This window comes from Watersipora subatra, chromosome 1 (genome assembly GCF_963576615.1).
Source record: "Watersipora subatra chromosome 1, tzWatSuba1.1, whole genome shotgun sequence".
Classification (NCBI taxonomy): domain Eukaryota; kingdom Metazoa; phylum Bryozoa; class Gymnolaemata; order Cheilostomatida; family Watersiporidae; genus Watersipora; species Watersipora subatra.
The window spans coordinates 8,878,874-8,898,223 of NC_088708.1; the positions used below are offsets into that span (position 1 = coordinate 8,878,874).

The following is a 19,350-nucleotide window of genomic DNA, read 5'->3' on the forward strand; positions in this document are numbered from 1 at the left end:
AAACAATTTTATATATATATTATGAAATACAAAATCTGAAAGCAATAGCTGGCCCACATAAAGTTTTTTTACAGACTTACCTGTTTGTACCAACGCTATGATAAGCAGCCAATCCTAAAAGAGAAAACATATCATGTGATGGAATAGCCGTCCAGTATACTGTATGAATATATGTATACACGTATATACATATATATATGTTCATACATATATGTACATACTGTACATAAATATACATGCTGCATACGATGAGCTTAGAGAAATTATACCAACAGATACATGGAGATTTTATGAAACAGAAAATCGTAGAATATAATACTGTGACAAACCAAACTGGGCAATTGTGAAGTCCTGAATATTCCTCTTAGCCTTCTGATATCGGTCATCAGCTGAATCAAACAAACTGCAACAAAAAGCAGCATCCAAAGTGATCAGCCTATAAAATGCCTAGCTCAATCTAATCATGGGTAAATGCAGCAAGCGGACCAAAACTTGCCATGCCTATCATCCTCAGCAGTATGTTTTGCTGCCCAGAGAAACTGAGCTGGTGATCACTAGCACTGACTAGCTTCAGTTGTAGGAGCGGCTCAGCTCAGACGCCCAAACTCTCTAGCAACTCCTGATAACTCCTATTAACTTAGCAGCATTGCATTCTTATGTTGAAGAGGTAAGAAAAAAAAACAGAAAGCCAGATTTTGGCACTACGCCCTTCTAGTCATCACAAAGAGCAATATAATCTTTGACATTGGAAGCCAGTTTTGGGCAAGAAAAATAAGCAAAATACACAACATTAATAATTATAACAGCCCCGTTTGACCTTTAAATTGATTTACTGACCTAGATTTGGTATGGCTATTGATGTTCAGCCCAGTAAACTCCAAGTCTACAGCTGTAAGGTACAGACAATTGTATCAAATGAGAAATAAAACAAAGATTGTACCTAAATGTGTAGCTAATCATAAATATGCTTTAGACACTTGAAACTGTAAGCCCCAGTGCAATATACATATACAATTTATACATATAAGACAGACATGCAGACATGCTTTGTGATGTTTATTACCTTGGTGGTCGTGAAGCAGATAGTAGTTAACTTGTGTGTCAAAGACCAAATGTATATCGGTAAAATATAAGACTCAAACAAATTATAGCATTCAGATATTGTTAGTTAAGTTATTTACTCCCGCAGTTAGTAACAGGATAACATGACTCATTCAGTAGTTAACTAGATAACACGACTTATTTAGTTAGTAGCATGACTTACCATGTTAACAAGATAACACAATTTATCAATGCAGTTTATAACTGGACGACCTGCCTCACTACTGATTTGTTAACCGGATGATATGATTCAACACTTATCTACTAACAAGATAACATTACTTCCCATTTAATTGTTAACTGAATAATATTGTGGCTCACCCATTCTGTTAATAATTAGATAACAGTTATTAAAATTTGCACGAGCCATGAGTTATTTGCTATAAAAATAGCTCACTCACATGCATAATGTAGCAGTATTCGGAGTTGGTTGTCTTGTCGCTGTGGCAACCTCAATACTCAATTAGTTAATCAGCAATTAATACACAATAATAGTCAATATAAATAGAGAAAGGACAAAACTGCAAGTAATGTACATTTAAAGAAATCTGTTTACACTGCTTAGAAACAATTACTTTTCTATTTCAATAAAAGCTTACCCACAAATACGGCCTGATCAATTTTTCCCTTAATAACAGGTAGCAGTTCCATAAAGGTTTGTCTAGTAACGTCAACTCCAAGCATTTTGTTGGTCAGTTTAAATGGGTGTATTTGTCTTCACTCCAAGCAGCATATTAGAAAGGCCCAAAGAATGCAGTCGTTTCACATCCACAGATTTTACCCTGAAAACTACATATTTTTTATTAATTGCCAAAAACAATTTAGAAAATCATTTAACAAAGGAAAGCTTTGATTTAACGCTCTATAATTGATTTTTGTGGTTGCCAAAATACATTCCCGCATCCCTCGTTGCACTAATGCAGGTTTGCCTATATGTGGCAGCACACTACAAGCACAATTATCAATAAGATAGATCATATGCTTGTAAAATGCTGGATAAGTCTCATTCGATACAGTAATTGTAGTATCCATTGTTGTTTGCAACAGGAGTATAATACAAACATCTCATTTTTACACACCTTTGTTGCTGTTAATGTGATTATAAACTTTTGGAATGATTCAAGTTGATATTTTGTAGTTTTTTTCTATTCATGTGTTTTATCTGATATATAATAGAAAATATAATTTGTGTTGTCATAGCAATATCAATCCATTAATCAGTAAAAAAAACTACGTGGTGAAGTTCTAATAAGCCATAATGAAGCTGAGTTCAGTCAAAGAAACAAATGTACATGTATTAGGGATTTATGATAAGGATGTTTTTTTCAAATGAAACCTTATTTATAATGGCATTGTTTTAAAACGGACACTGCTGATTTGTGCACACAATACTAGTTTATTGGGCTGTACCTTTCGGTCAGAATAGATTATCTGCAACACAAACAACATTAACCAAATTGCTGCGTTTCTTATGTTTCCCCTTTCCCAATGGTTATGCGTTTTCAAAGCTACTCTGCATGTTTTAGTCACACACGGTACAAAAATTATGCTATATGGTAAAAAGTTTTAGCAATGCCATGATATTGTATAATAATAATTTGTATTTTATGAACGATACGATGATGAGTGCCGCTGGTTGAGGTGTTTCATAGAAACATCGTGTATGGCCGGCCGTGACCTTTTGGATAGGGTGAGACCGGTGATTATATTATTTCCGGGTTTAGGAGGGAATCCAACAGGTTATTTAAGATTTCGCTCTATAGATGACATGGTAGAAGAGTGAAAGTACGGTATATGCATCGGTCGACTTCCGGTAAAGCCCTGGTGGCGAATATCCAGTTGTACGATTAGAGCTACTACGAATTGTAATTTTTGTCTCTGAATTATCAAACTCCTTAGAAGCAAAGGCTCTAACAGGAGTGACTAATGAAAAACCCAGAATGTGTCCTATTCACTCATATGACATTCACTCATATACCTCTCCCAAGAAAATTACTCACCAGAATGTATACATGAGTGCACAATTCCCCTCATATTATGTTATACATTAACCAGGTTCTGTGGTATAATGTACATGATACATGATATCATTTATCATGTATGCAACTAATATGTATATGACAATATGTACATAGAAGAAAGTTCTAAATTTAAATGTGTAGCCAGAAGGAGTTAAATATCAAAATAACAAACCTGCATGTATAGTAAGTGGTGAATGGAAGTTTAATCAAATAACATAATATATTTTGTGATTGACTAGAAGTAGAATGCTTCTTTGATGATTATTAAATATAATTGCAGTCAGAAATAAGATTGCAAAATATAGTCGATTTCATAGGCTACCTCTCTGCAACATTCAATATAAATGTTCAATTATAGTCGCTATAACAAGTTTAGCATTTAGAAATTCTATATAAACTTTCAAGTAGACAAGTATTGATTAAATGCAATATAAAAAATTTATGAATATTTAAAGAACAGAGTTTAAAAGTATAATATAAACATAAAATGTACATGTAATATAAACATCTGAAAACCAAAACCCCACATTGAAATCTTTCCACATAGCGCGATTAGAACTTCCCATATCACTTGTCACACAGACTACATGTAGATCGACATCATTAGTCTCATGCAGAATGTTAATAATGATGTCTTTGAAAGCAGTACCATCAGCTCTGTCACTTTCATGAGAAACAATAAACTAACAACTACGGGTATAGATAATGCAGTGCAAAGAATTAAGAAAAACAAAATGAATAAATTATTGAATTAAAATTATAACATAAAAATATATTCCTTACTAGTAGTGTGATTTTGCAAACAGTTTATGATTCACATGTAGATGTGAACTCTACAAAAAACCTAAAGAATTTAAATATATGTTCATATGTAATGCATGCTTTTGAGCGTTAGACGTAGCACTGTTTGCATTCACAGACAATAATTCACATGCACCAATATTAGCCCATCATGTTAATGTCAGCAACAACTTTCAAACCGAAACAGGCAGCATAAATTTTATTACGCACAAAATGCAACTTGTTCGGCAAATGTAGCATAGAACAAATTACACTTACAGAAGCTAACTGTAGGTCTACTCGAGTCAACGATAGCCAATGACAACGTACATTTGGAATTTCAATTAAGGCATTAGGCATAAGATTTACATGCTATATTGACTATTGTACTTTCGATAGACTCTACAGGTATTGACTTTTTGCTCAGTGTACCTCAAATTATGACTAGCCTGTGAGTAGCATAATTTACTGAAAAAAACCATTTCAGTGCCATGGTGAACTTAATGAAATGTGCTGTTCTCCGTCACCATTTTTAGGAGCTCAGCACAAATAGCCTTGGACTGAGTTGCATCCACTCTCACTCTTCCAGTCTGCAGACATCGTATTATTAGCTAACTGAATACTTTTTCTATATGCTAACGCAGCTCCATACTAAACAACTATCACGAATGCGATCCCAAACAATTTCAAAGCTCACAGTAAGACTGAGAGTACGGGTAGCTTTACTTAAGTTAACAAACTTTTAGATCGCTAATAATTGTAAATCTATATGATGAGTTTGACTCCACCCCACGCACACGATCAAGTATCATCAAATAGATAATACATACATGTATATATATCTCAATTGTTCTCTTTTTGACAGTAAAATATCAAAATGGAAGCAGTTAAAATAATGCAATAGCTTTTCAAAACTGAGCATTCAAATAATTATACATCTTATTAGCAGGTTGTAATGAATTTTTGGTGGTTTTAGTAGCAAAAAATAATAATTTGAGTTGAAATAATTCTTGTAATGCACAAAAAATCTTCCTGAGTTTAGCCAAAACAGTAAAAGTTACCGTGGTCATGTCCAAAGTCATTGAAATTATTTTTTCTGTTGGTTGTATACTAGCAATAATATAACCTATTGTAAAATACAGTCATTGTTGTCATGGTTGAAGTGTGCAGTTTCCATTAAAGTTTTCTACAGAGCAGCTTGTTGTTTGGGCTATAAAATAATGGTTAGGCAGCCACAGTAGTAGTAATAGTGTATCACAGCTTTTACCAAGAGAGGAGACAAAACTTAAATTTTTCTGCATAATAAATAGTTGATTTACATCTGATTGTCTACAAATGTAAATTAGTTTATGAGAGTAATCAGAGACTTGGGATTAAATCTAGGATTGTATATAATGTAATAGTATGTTTCTCTTTATTTAAACAACCATATTTGCATTTAAAAATGCAAATATGGTCACTAAAAATGCAAACTTTCTCACTAAAAAGTTGAGAAAGTGTTTTAAATAAACATTTCAGTTTTTATTGCTTTTACAGTAGTTGTCTTCTCTTTCCTAATGTATTTGTCAGATAACAAAGCAGATCTTTTAGAATCCAAGCTGGCTCCAAGATGTCTAGTTGTTTAAGCGGATGTGATAGCCACCAATATTTTAGCACGTAGTTTTCACAAAATAGTCACTAATTGAAATGCTATCCAATAAAGTGGCTTTTGATCAAGTGAAGAAGAATGTTACGTAGACTGATGTTCCCATGTTCAGTGAATTTCATAGGCCATAAAGTTCAATAACAGACTCAAAGGTGATAATTTGTACTTCTAAATTTTTAGTTTCAACAAACTTCTTTCTGTTATCAATTGAAAAGAATAATTATTATAGTGCTAAGTCTATTAACTCTGGTCCCAAAAACAAAAAAACAAAAAAAAGTAATAATACTCATCGATAGCTGCCTTTCCCAATAATGCTTTATGTGTCTAAAAGAACTGCAAAAAACCACCAGCATGCTGAACTCAGCGCTAATATTATCTAAAACATATGCTGAACATATCAGTGCCCGAAGACATCAGCCTGTACTGCCACTTCTTTAGACGTCTTCTTATATGACAGCAAATTTCCTTATTTTTAGTTTTTATAGAAAAAAATTCCTTTTTTGCCAAAAAAGCATAGATAGTAGCTAGTTATAGCGTATGATACTAGCATCATACAAATGCCAAGTATTAAACCTAGTACCATGAAAGTGTATAAAACTACAAGCTGAAGTCTTTCAGGATAACATACGCCAAGAATAACTTGTTTGGGAAGATAGATAATATTGGTATTTGAGTTGTCACATGAAATATTCAGGCTTAAGTTTTGAGAAGGCATCAGATAAGCCTTCCCGGTAGCCGAGTGTTGCAAAGGTCCTTCAATAAACTTACTAGCTGACTGATATCTCTCTTTAATTTCGCATCAAGTGTTGGAGGATGCCTTATATCTTATCTCTCGCATTCACCGAGAGGAGGATTGTTACCAAGGATTTAAGAGTTGTTGTTTGCTATTGTTGTCTTATCTTGAAAAGGTTTGAAAGACTGTTTGCTCTCTAAAAGATAAAATTGTGGTGGCCGGGCGATTAGGTTTATAAGTATTGTCACCTAATGACTCTTTTAAGCCAAGTATAACCTGGTGCTGATAGGATAATAGACAATAGCTGTCATCCTCGCACATAAAAACAGCATGTTTTAGATAATGTTCAAGCTTTACACAATTCCTTGCTTGTACCAAAGTCTGTTTCTAGAAATGTTGGTGATAGTAGTTTATGGAAAGAACTCAGTCTATGCCGAATATATGATCTTTAGCGTAGAAGGTATGATTATTTTAATTCTCTCGTAACTACCTGTTATCAGCACAGGCATATTTTGAGATTGTAATATGAATAACATATAGTCTGACTTTGGTAACTTCCACTTCAATGTAAATTTTGTGTCAGCAGTACTAGCAGTGCGGATAGAATGGGCTGCAAAAGGTCTGAAGACCTGCTGAGGGTGGCATGATATTGATCTTATACAAGCTATTAACTAGCAGCAAGGTTCTTCAGCTACAACGAGGTCTGGTAACAAATCATACCAGGGGGTAGCTGCGATTCGCAGCTGCCCACTGAACATTGAGTCTGCTGCATGTATAGGCAGCGTATGCTATTAGGTTTTATGGTAGTTTTTTAGTTTTAGAATGAGTCATTACTAGCACTCGCTGACTTTAAATGTTGCCTTTCAAGAAAAAGTAATTGTTAAAATTTTGGCACTCTTAATAACTTAACCTACAATTAGTTGTAGCCTTAGTATAAGCCCTTTTGATTCATTGCAGTTATATCCTGTATCAGGTATATCACATAGTTTGCCTTTGCTCTCAGCATGACAAAATTTCCATAATCGGAAGGTTGCTAGTCCCCCCTAACTAGCAGCGTTTATGCCACGAGCTATTTTAAATGTGAGTAGACAATATTGGCTGATTGAACAGGTGGAATTGATAATAGCGGGAGGGCGATTCCTAAATGCTTTGTTATATTAGTACGCAGCCAGCCATTATTATGCAATAATATAGGTCATTTCTATCGAGAGTGCAGTCAGTCGAAGCTTAGACTGCGATTCCGTATACAATTAAACCTCTGCAACAATAAATGTAATTATAACACAACATAGCAGAGAAGCTATTATCTAACAGTGCGTTACACTTCCTTTCACTCAACTCCCGCAACTATCTCTTTTCTCTATTTACCTAGCACTTTCAGCTCATCGTGCTCATCCTTTTTGAAAACAGCGTGACAAGGCAATAGGACCACTGGTTGTCAGGTCGAACAATACCTTTACGTAACACATGTGCCCCTCGTTTATGGACCAGTACGCAAACTGAATTGATAAAATGCTTGTTAGCTTTACGCTTGCGTTTGCGTTGTACAATCTTTTCTTGTGTCTGTATTGTTAGGCTAGGTGCGCGTTATTTGCTTTGCATTGTGTTGGCAAGCTATTTGCCGTTTCTTTGTATCATATTGTTGGACTTTGTTGGACGTTACAAAGGCTGTATTATATAACAGACAAGTATGGCTATTCTCTTTGGTATTGTTCGTTACGCGCTCCAAGATCTCGATGCCTCATCTATTATTATCCTCGATCGCGTCTGAGCCAAGTCTAGCTCGAGTAAAGCTCACAGCAGCTACCCATGTTCTATTGTTTAATCTCTTCTACTGTTCACCTTCTGTCGTCTGCTGCCAACTTCTGTCGTCTGCTGCCAACTTCTTGTTTTCATCAGTTCCGCTGACAACTCGTGTAAGTCCATCTTGCGGATATTTAGCTTTGTGTCAATGCTGTCAAGGCTACTAGCTTTTTAAAATAGCTATAGACATATTAGTCATAGGTCAAGCTTTTCCTTTGCTAGTTTCATCTGTGGTATGTCATTGTTTCAACACCCAACACATTCCGGAGTCCTTTTCATCTAGTTGTTGTTAGTAAAAGTGCTTTGAAACTGGAGTCTGTTATACGAGTTGGATGGAGCTGAGTAAGTTGATAGTATTAGGTAGTCTGTACAGCTATACACATTTCTATACACTATCACTGTACACATTGCTATATAATATCACTATACCACGATACATAACTATATACTATCACTATGCATTGCTATATACTAGTGCTACACACATTGCTATATACCATCGCTATATACATTGTTATATATTATCGCTATACACTTCTCTATATAATAGCGCTATACACACAGCTGTATACTGGCGCTGTACACATTGCTATATACATCTGCATATAATAGCGTTATACACATAGCTATATACTATCACTATACATCACTATATACTAGTGCTGTATGCATCGCTATATACTAGCGCGATACACATGACTAGATACTATGGTTATATATAGCTATTAATATGAAGAAATATTTTCATGACAACATGGAAGGGTTGCTGACTGAATCTCTACCAGGATAAACTATAATTTGCATAAAATTGTCTGTACTATTTGTATACTTTCAACCAACAATAGCATTAAACTGCTGTGTGACCATTGGAGCATGAGACAAATTATACGTCTCAAGGTGTGAGCGCAGGTATAAATGCTTGGCATACTGAGATATCAAATTGATAGTCGCTTAGTGTGTTTTAACAATGGTCTACCTAGCAAGTCTTCTCAACTCACCTTAGCATTTTGACTCCCCCTAGCATTTCAAATATGCTGCTAGCGATTTGAAATTAGCTAGCGATTAGCGATTTGCTTCCTGTTGTACATCATCGCCATTCTTACTGTCTACCAAACGGACCATGATTTTTTTTGAAATTTTATAAAATGCCTATATGGTTATTTGGTCTGGTGCTGTCTCGGCCATCTATGGCTTTCATGACAACAAAAGGCCATTATTAGGGATAGCAGCAGCGATCGGCAGGAGCAGCTGCAAAACCTGGCATTGAGACTAATACACAATGCGGTAATGGGGCACTCATTCTGGCAAACAGCCTCGTAGTAACAATAGCTCGCTTGTATAGAATGTCACGTAATGCTTTTATAGCAGCAGAACTCAGTCTTCTGATGTGAACAATGCACGATTTATCAAAGCTCTATGGTCGCTAGGGTTTTAAATCAAAACTCCATTGTCAAGTAGCTCGAGCAGCTCTGTTTTTATTAGACTTGTCTTCAATAGGCTCCATTGATCCTGCGAGCCATTGTCAGCCAGATTTAATTCTTCACAATTCTATCCAACCTTTTGTTTTCTTACACAATAGCTCGTAGGGTACAAAGGATTGCATGTGTTTGTTCAACACCCTTGTGCAATCCTGCGTAATAATTCATATCGTCCCATTGTGTATTTGTGTACATTGCGTCGTTGCCTCCTTCTTCGAACCAAGGTTTTTGGTTACTATCTTAGAGAGAGTAACTCAAGTGATATTCTACGGATGCTCTTCAGTTCTCGCTGCCGTTTGGTTAGAGTAGCGGAGTGCTGCTCCAACTGATGAGCAAAGACCAATTAAGCAGGTATGTGCATAGCAGACAATACCTAGGATACCATTTAAGAGAGCATCAATTGCCAGCTCGCTAGCTAAGCATTATATAATTGACTAGCTGCGCTGTGTTACCACAATGGCATCCATTACATAATTAGAGAGCAGGCATTGTTCAACGAGCTATAAATAATGCTCTAACAATATGCATCTTTTCACTGTATTACGTCTGCAAGCTCATGCTCAGCTCATCAATGGATAGGGGTGGGCATGTGCTCCTGCACTTGAGCAATATTGTCAGTTATGGTAAGTAATAATATCACTCGGTGTCTCTTATCTCTCTCCTCTATCTAAGGCACTGCTTCTAAGGAATGAGGTGTGCTCTTACCGCGAACGATTGTTCAGAGGTGGACAGGTGAGAAAGTATTCTAGAGTAGTTTTTTACTAATATGTTTGATGTTTCACAGCATGGCAGTATATTCTTACTTCTTGACAAACAAATTAAAAAAAAAACCTTATAGATGGTGTTAAAAACCATTCATCATCGCACTGTCACTTACAAGCCTTTCAGATCAGCTGTTTTTGGACCTGTGATTTCTCCAACACAGATGTCAAGACAGTCTAGCTGACAGCTTTGAAGGGCAATTCACAAAATGCTAAATAGTCAGTTAGTTTCAAACTAAAATATATCATTCACGGATGGATCACATTCCCTGCTTGATTTGCTCGTCTTTATATTTCTTGTCTCATTTGAAGCGGTTGGTTTTATTGTGTTTGTATGGAGATGCTGTAGTAGATAGGCTGTTGATTTATTTGGCATTCCTTTGATTGTTTCTCATTGTGACATCTGACCTCTCTAACCGCTAACCGAGCTGCTATCATAAAAAACTCGCCAACGAAGGCATTATCAGTTGAGTGAGTGAGGTGATTGAGAGCTAGCGTTACTGGCTAGCTAGTATACAAGACAGCCGAATCAACGCTCCAGTGAAAGATCCCCTTCACTTTTATTCTATCATAGTATTTGGACACAAAGCGACAGAATGCGCTTGCATTGGATTCAATACCCAGCTCTCTGGTATGTATTGGCTGCGTCAGAGACAGCAGAAGTGTTCTATTGTACCTTCTCTAATTGTCTTTTCTAGTTTATCTCTAAGTCTATGGATTGAGCCGTGTGTAGACCAAGTCCATCGATTTGCAATGCAATCTTGTTCTCTACTTTGGGACTTGGCTAATTCAGTCTATTGTCTTCTGCACAATTATTATCGTGCTCGTAATAATATGCGCGTATTGATCAGTGTGGAGACTGAAGATAGAGCTTTATTAACATCTGTAATCAAATGGAGCAGTCTATTGTGTATAAAGACAGTGATGCATTGTGTTCTCTCAAGCACACGCTGCCAGGTTGAACCGCTGTTGCAAGACATCAGCATTCGTGAGACTGATATCTTCTCTTCTTTTACGCACGAACTATCATGCCTTTATCATGAGGTTGGTTTCTTTTGTCTAAAGTTTTCAATTCTTTTGAATTCGAAAATGGGTTGAGCATTTGATTAGGAGTTATTGGCTCACATGTCGTTTTACTGGATTGAAAGGTAGATAGCTCGCTACTTCTCTTGTTATCTATTGCTCTATTGTTCTGATTTCACATTAATGATGTCGAGAGTGACTCCTGTATGTTATTACAACCAGGGATGCTTGAGACGGTAGCACTTTCCACTGGCTTACATGTATCCATTTGTGTTCGTAAGGCCGAGCTTGCTATGGCTATCATTTACCCTTAGACAACTCTCAGCGGGCCAAAGGATGAGAAATTTCATTGGATTCTAATGCAGCCATTATACTGTATTCAAAATATTATAGATTTTACCTAATACAATTGTATTGTTGGTGCGTGTGTTGAACGCTTTCCTCTCCTCGATATAACAATAAACCTTGTGATTCCTTTCTTCTGCTCGTGGCTCAAATCTATACTTAGCGTAGCGTTACATTGATTTTTCTATTTGTTACCTGTGGCTCACTAAGATTTATGTGCTTGCATTAGAATCCATTGTTGTCAGAGACTGGTCTCTATTCATTGTTGGCCATTATTGATTGGTTGCGGACAATGCGGAGCGGCAGCATAAGCTCTCTCTTTGTCTCTTTTGTTTAGCTGCTGAAGTAATTGCTTTGTGTTTGCATGCAGATTGTATGTCATGTATAATTCATTGTAATCTTATCTCTTCATTTAAGTGTTGGCATATTTTTATATTGTATATTGCCTTCGTATCAATCACGGACAAGCGTCATATGTGCTCCTTTAGATACAGCCTTAGATGTGCATGGGAAGGGGTGGCGGAGGCATGTATTAGTGGCTTCTTTCAATATATATTCTTGTCTGGCTCATTTCAGCGCTAATTTCCGCGTTTATTCTAATTTTCAGTGATATGTCATCTAAACGAAAAAACGTACCAATAAAACTCTCACCTACGATGGCAAAATCACATATGCTTGACGACGGCTCCTTCGAGCCTGACCACACCTTCGGCGGTGACCAGGCCGGTCTACAAATAGATGTAAACTCAAAACGACACAGCTCAATCACAGACTGTAGCGACGACTCTCATTCTCCTCCCGCCAGTAAAAAGGCGAGGATATTCTCATCACTCGTCAACGATGATATGATGAGCACAGTAAAAAAAGTGGTTATGGGCAGCCGGACGAGCGTCTCCGAAAAACAACAGCAACTCAGCCAGATGATCGCTGAACTGCAACACCTGCAACAAAACCTCGGAGAAGAGATGATACCGGAGACGGTGAGTACGAGCACTGCTTATAAAATAGAAAGCTTTGAGGCATGCCTTAAACAAATGCCGTGAATCATTCCTCTATTTTTTCATCAAGTTACACTTCGATGGAATAATAGGTGGAGCCAGTTTTATCATCGGTTTGATGTGACTACTGCTTTTTAGATTGTAAGACCGCTAATGAATGCGTGTGGTTGTTTTGATGAGGCTAGAATCTTGGAAAAACAAACTTCTTGTTCAAGTGGCAGCCAAACCCTGGTATTTAACTATCTAGGCCAAGGGGTTAGTCACGCTCCTATATCAAACACAATATAACATCATTGTTACTAACTTGGTGGCATTGCCAAATATCGGAGCAGTTGGCAAGAGATTGATGATATGCCTAGGTAGGGTAATTTGTTAACCCCCTAACTTTCAGTAAGAACTCAGTCAGTCATCCTCTTACTGAAACAACAGTTATTAGAGGGATGTATGTGGATATAAATAACTGTTATAGGGCAAACTCCCCATTGTTTTTGCTGTCAATGAAGTTGGCATTAAAAAACCTTTCTTGCATGTCATTCTTTCTCCATTGTAGATGAGCGTGTGAGGTGAACTTATTTACCAGTTTTCTTTATTTGTTAGTTGTTACATTCACCAATTTGTACACTTGAGTTCATCTCTGCTTGACAAGCTCACGATAGTTCACATGCTGACTTCAGTTCCTTTTCCTAAATACCTATAAACATTCAAGCTGATATATCTATATAGGGCCAGAATATTTTTGGTTCCGCGTAGAAGTTCATCGCGATAAGCCAACTCTGCCACCTTTCTTCTTTCTGAAGATGCTGGTTGGGCTAGCAAATGATAATAACAGCTATTATATGATATATATATATATAGATAATATATATTGAACATATATTATTGTATATATAATAATGTGCTGTTATACGTAGATAATATATATTGAACATATATTATTGTATATATATAATATTGTGCTGTTATACGTAGCCATATTCACTTGCTTGTTTCCTAAATTTTTTCACTTTTTGAGGTTTCGTGTGTGTGGACCAAAAACTAATTGAAAGCGCTTGTTCTGTGTTGTAGGAAGCTGAGGAAAGCAAAGAATATCCGCTCAAATCACGCAACGTTGGTAAGCGATCTCTTTTCACTTTTATCGTCATTTCTGTCTATGCTATTCACATGAGAGACTATATGATAGTGTCTATTATCGCTTTCTGTTAGCCTGTGTCAACTAGAGACGTCATTATGATCTAATCTGTGTTCAGCTTCTTTTATTTATAAAATCATTATATAACAATAAAATTTCTTTTCATTTTATTTACAAGGAATATAATAGCATCGAACAGCATGAATTTGGCTAAACAAACCAAACTTTGAAGTTATTGTCATTTCTCGATCTTGAGCCATTGTCAATGACATAACCTTTATCTGAAAATTGTTGATCCGTTAAAAAATTGTTAAAAAACATAGCTAATGGCCTGACATCACACCAGCAAAGAGCGATAGCAGTTGGGTCGATACAAATGTTGGTCCTCATTTTAAAAGATACATCGCGTCGAGAAAAATTTGCTCTTGAAAACAGTCAGTCCTTAAAGATCAAGCTGATTGTACCAAGAAGTAGTCGCCGCTTAATAAAGCGACAAATATGGTGAACAGGTAGCATACATGCGAGAACAGTTTTCCCGTAGTAACAATAGGATGCAAAATAAAAGAGTCGAATAAAATCAAACGATTTCTTAAGTATCATATGGAATGCTGGCATGGCAACTACAGTTACTGTTTTTATGTTCATAAACAGACCGAGTGAGACGATCTTGTGAAGTGTCACGGACCAGCTTGCGAATATCGCAACTTTACATTTTAGCAAAATTGATCGAATTTTGGTCAAGGACAGTTGCTAATTGTTAGCCTAACAACAGCATAGATACTTGAGGAACACCAAGCAACTATCAAACTAGGTGAAAGGAAGTAGTGTGTGAGAATTAGCTGTAGTCAGCGCTGACGCGGATCAGAACTGTCTATTGTGCCTCCACCGTGATAGCGGATCAATAGTCGCAGAGAATAGGTTTATAACAGCCCCCAGCGACAATAGTCATTACAATGTGTGCATTAACAATGGCTTCCTTAATCGCTGTCCGAGTATGGACTGGGAGAGGTCTGCGTTAGCTCAAATGATCTTAACATTACGCAAGCACTTGTTCCAATTATTATCAACATCTCTTGTTGCTGTGCGAGCAGGCAGCACACAATGCTCTCATTTACAGCCTTCATCTGACGTTAATAACAACAAACCTGCTGCCAACAAATTTGTTGCTGCTCGGTTGATTCATTTGAAGTAATGTTGATATTCCTTTGTAGAAGGAGATAACAGAAGTAGCAGCGCTAGTCCCCATAGTGACTGGAGCAGCGATTCTGGTCAGTATTGAAATCAATCAACCTCACAAGTTGAGCACAATGGTGCCATTTATGCAATTAGTTTGTCTGTCATCTAATGACAGCGATCTGTCTAACGCTGCCATTTCCACAGAATCCATTGTCTCAGTAAAGGGTGAATCATAGAGAAAAGCGGTAGAAAGCGCAGCGCTACGTAGGCTGGTATTTCTATTAGCTGGTATTTCTATTAGCGGTAGCTGAAGGAGGTAATAGGACCTGACTCATGAGATTCCTCGACTGCATCGTTTTGCTCGACTGCATCGTTTGCTCGACTGCATCGTTTCAGGTGACAATGCTCCGCTGAATCTGACGAAACCTCGGACAAAAGCTGACAAAGCTGGCTCGCGTCAGATGCATAACGGAGATCTAAATTCCAAACAGACAATCGAAAATAAAAAAGGTAAGTTTTTCCCTTAAATTTGCTCTTTTCAACGTCTGCTTGTCTTCTACATATTCAAAAGCTCGGAGCATCATAGCATCAGGCAAAAAGAAAAAAATATGTTCAATTAGGTAGTTGAAAGAGGAGATAATAAACATGAACTCTGCTATAAGACACCCTTTTCATGATAGGCAATGCGCTTGACCGGAGGCATATAGAATATCAAAGTAGTCTTTTTCATTTAATTTGGGTGTGGAGAAATTTGACTTGGATCTTGGCAGTAATATTCTAATTTATTTTACAGTGATTATGTTCAAACGCAGATTTTTGTTAATAAATCTGTCACTCTTGTTATTGAGATAATTGTTACGTTTGAACTGAGGAGCTCGAGGGAGCTGCATGGACAAAGAGTCCTTGAGGGAACTTACTGACAATGCTTTATTCTAGTTAGAGAGTCTTGGGGCTATATCTTTATGACTTGAAGATTACTAGTAATCAATGGCATGAATTCCATTAGCGGTCTTATTGGTGCCTTCAGATTACACAATCTCCTCACTGCTGTCTTTTCCTTCCAAATATAATTAGTAATGAGTTTTTGCATTGTCTAGTAGTGTACAAAATGGTTACTTTCACATGCAGCCGATAATTGATCATTTGCAGCAATGACGACTCCTACAACAGTAGGACAAATTCCTTTATCACAGACTTCTATGGCAGCCACCCTACACGGCAACATGGCAATGACTGCTGCTGGCATCCCGGCAGCGATGACTCAGTTTTTACCAACAGCGCAAGGATTCATACCGGCTTTTCATAGCCTAATGGCATCAGGACAAGCCCTTGGCTTACCCATGGCTATACCTTCCACTTCCAACAGCTGTATTGACAAGGTAGTAGAGTCACTACTAGTAAAGTAGGAGAGGAACAGTAGTTGTGTTTGTAGGGTATAAATTCAAGTAAAAGAGGTGACCGGTGATAGAGGTTGTGGGCTGGCAGGCTAATTGTTATTAGTGCATCTTCAGTGCTGAATTCCTTATGGCTCTTGACCTCTAGATGAACTCGTATCTTTTATATTGTTTGGGTTTGTCCTCACTCAGGAATGTTCAAATTTATCTGGTTGTTGAAATATGTTTAGGAGAAGTTAGTGCAGGAAGCCTTGGCTATGCAGATGCCCCATCCAGCTATGTCGATGTCAATGCCAGCTCTCGCATCTATGCCCATGCATACACCTCCCATGATGAACAACAATAATCGTCACCAGAGCGCAGGAAGTGATGACGAAGTTCAAGGTAATCTGAAAACCATCTGAATCTATGTCTCTACCTTAATCTAAAATTACCATGTCTGGTCAGCTTTTACAGAAGCGCCATGTTAACATTGCTGTTAATTTTCATAGCCAAGATCATTCGCTCACCAAAAGATAAGATGGAACCAAACAAACCTCATATTAAAAGGCCGATGAATGCGTTCATGGTCTGGGCAAGAGAGGAGCGACGTCAGATCCTTAAGCAGTGTCCTGATATGCACAACTCAAACATCAGTAAAATCTTAGGTAAGAAACGGTGTTCACGCTATCATACGCTCTCTGAGGAGGGGAGAGGCTAAAGCTCTGTTTCTACGCAAGTCTGTACTGATTCACACACATCTTGTTTTCATTCTTTAGTTTAATATTCAAGCTATTATTTCTCAATGTAGGCGCTAAATGGAAAAACATGTCAAACTCAGAGAAACAGCCATATTACGAGGAGCAATCACGGCTTAGCAAGTTACATATGGAAAATCATCCAGATTACAGATATAGGTAAGTTCTGAGCTGTTTGCGTCGTTAAACAAGTATTTACACTCGTTAACCTTTGCTGCAGTTTAGAGCTAGTTAGTGGTTGTTGATTTAATGTAGGAAATGGAAAGAGAGGGAGTTAAAAGTTAACTTTGTATAGAGTCTGGTTTTTAGACTTGACAGAAATATGCTATTAAAATTTAGAATTATGTTTTATGATACCTTCTAGGCCAAGGCCAAAGCGTACTTGTATTGTGGATGGGAAAAAGCTTCGAATATCAGAATATAAAAATTTGATGCGAAATAGACGGCACGAGATGCAAAGAATATGGTGGGACAATGGCAAAATGTATGAAATGGAAGGAGACGGTGAGTTAAACGTTAACTTTGTATAGTCTGGTTTTTAGATTTGACAGAAATATGCTATTAAAATTTAGAATTACGTTTAAATAAAAAATTACATAAATGAAACGCGAAGAAACACAAAAATTGATTAGATTCAGTTGCTACACTTGTTGCTTTGTATACATATGTAATCCTAATATAGTAGACTAATCCAGAACTAACCAATTCTTTTATCAATTTTTGTGTTAAATTTCTTTTCCATGTTTTTCGCTCTCAAAGGCACACTCAATGGGAAAAAAGTCACGGTGAGAAGTAGTCAGAAAATCTCTTGGTTGATGTAACAATTTACAAAGTAAACAAACAACATACTCCATAAACAGTCTTGTTTGGGTCCAACTAAGATGCCGCATTATAACAGTTAAAATTGATTACGAGAGGGAGACTCTGCAAGCTCTTGAGGGCAACAATAATCTAACAATTGCTTTATAACAATCTAAAAACGATTAAACTTTATTTAGATGGTGAAGCTTCGCCAAATGGGGTTACAGATCAGCAGCCTATATTTCCGGGACACACAGGAGATGCCAAGGTTGACAGCAGCGCTACGACAGCAGCACAATCAGTTCAGCACATCGAATGAGCATTTCTTCAGATATTAGGATTTTTCATTACTGTAGTATCTGTGTATATAAATATTTTTTTAAGTCATTCTATATTATACATCGCTTGATAGATGAGTAGAAGATGCTGAACTGTTGCCGGTGTTGAAATTACCCACCTTGTCTGTTGTTATCTGCTGACGAATGACATAGCACACGCGGCAGAAAGTGCTATGTTGTTTCAGATTCCTTACCTTGCCTCTCCGGTAGAATATTTTTTCTAGTCTTTTTCTGTTCATTGAGTGACTCGGTGAGCACTTCGTGTTCGATAAAGGTTGTACATTATATATTTTTGCAAGACAATATTATATTGCAAGTACCAGCTTTTTGACAGCATTTCGATTATAGATATTGCAAAAATTCTATTTCATTGTGCATAAAACTTTCATTTAGCTTCGACGACAGGTGCTGACAACTCTTGCTAGTAAAGACACCTTGATTTTCTTAAGACAATCTTCAAATTTGGTTAGATTGTTGGCTCCACCACTCCTATATAGCTTACACTCGTACACTACTGCTATGACGAATGACATCAATTATCTTATGTTCAACTGCCATTTTGCAGGCACACCTGCAGGCTAGTGTCACAAATAGCTTATGCTTATGGCAGTCTGCTTCAATGTTCACATGTGGTCCAGAAAAGGAATTACATGTATATTGTTATTGTTGTCTATTCAACAAGCAGCATGCACAATATTTTGTTTTCCAGAATTTATTGCTTCACACGCCTGTAAGTTTTTTCTACAAAATTATATTGTTTTGTTACAGAAGTTAAAATTATTATTAAATTTTAACGGCAGCGTATTGTAAATCATTTTGTCGCATCCTGCTTGTTTGCTGGCAGCATACATCTGTTACGTATGCTGCTTCTAATGGTTAAATGCAACAGTTGTGGCTGATATTTTCATGTTTAAATGCATTTTAGAATGTACATTGTTATTTTTTCCTTTTGGTCCTTAACATTGTTGTCATGTTTTTTCTGTGTAGATCATTACAATATATACAAACATTAAACCTGACCACGAATTTTAGTCGATTAACAATTTCTATTTGATGATTTGCACCTTTCCACTTAAATAAAGAAGTC

At 36.9% G+C, this 19,350-nt stretch overlaps 2 protein-coding genes across 2 annotated transcripts in view; one reads left to right on the forward strand and one right to left on the reverse strand.

Moving 5' to 3' along the window:
* The window catches only part of LOC137385837 (poly(A)-specific ribonuclease PNLDC1-like), a 28,824-nt gene extending 26,966 nt beyond the window's left edge, over nt 1–1,858 (reverse strand). The window contains exons 1-4 of the mRNA XM_068072411.1: nt 1,701–1,858; nt 838–889; nt 330–403; nt 81–114 (exon numbers count right to left, since the gene is read on the reverse strand). Coding sequence (XP_067928512.1) covers nt 81–114; nt 330–403; nt 838–889; nt 1,701–1,785 — 245 coding nt within the window. The 5' untranslated portion in view covers nt 1,786–1,858. The remainder of the gene's footprint in view (nt 1–80; nt 115–329; nt 404–837; nt 890–1,700) is intronic.
* Nucleotides 1,859–10,799: 8,941 nt separating this feature from the next.
* On the forward strand, nt 10,800–19,282 carry LOC137401637 (transcription factor SOX-5-like). The gene is made up of 11 exons (XM_068088089.1): nt 10,800–10,953; nt 12,298–12,670; nt 13,754–13,799; nt 15,029–15,085; nt 15,390–15,503; nt 16,143–16,372; nt 16,618–16,771; nt 16,879–17,034; nt 17,178–17,283; nt 17,489–17,628; nt 18,123–19,282. The coding sequence occupies exons 1-11, from the start codon at nt 10,919–10,921 to the stop codon at nt 18,242–18,244; spliced, it is 1,533 nt and encodes a 510-aa protein (XP_067944190.1). The 5' UTR covers nt 10,800–10,918; the 3' UTR covers nt 18,245–19,282.
* The last annotated feature ends 68 nt before the right edge of the window (nt 19,283–19,350 follow it).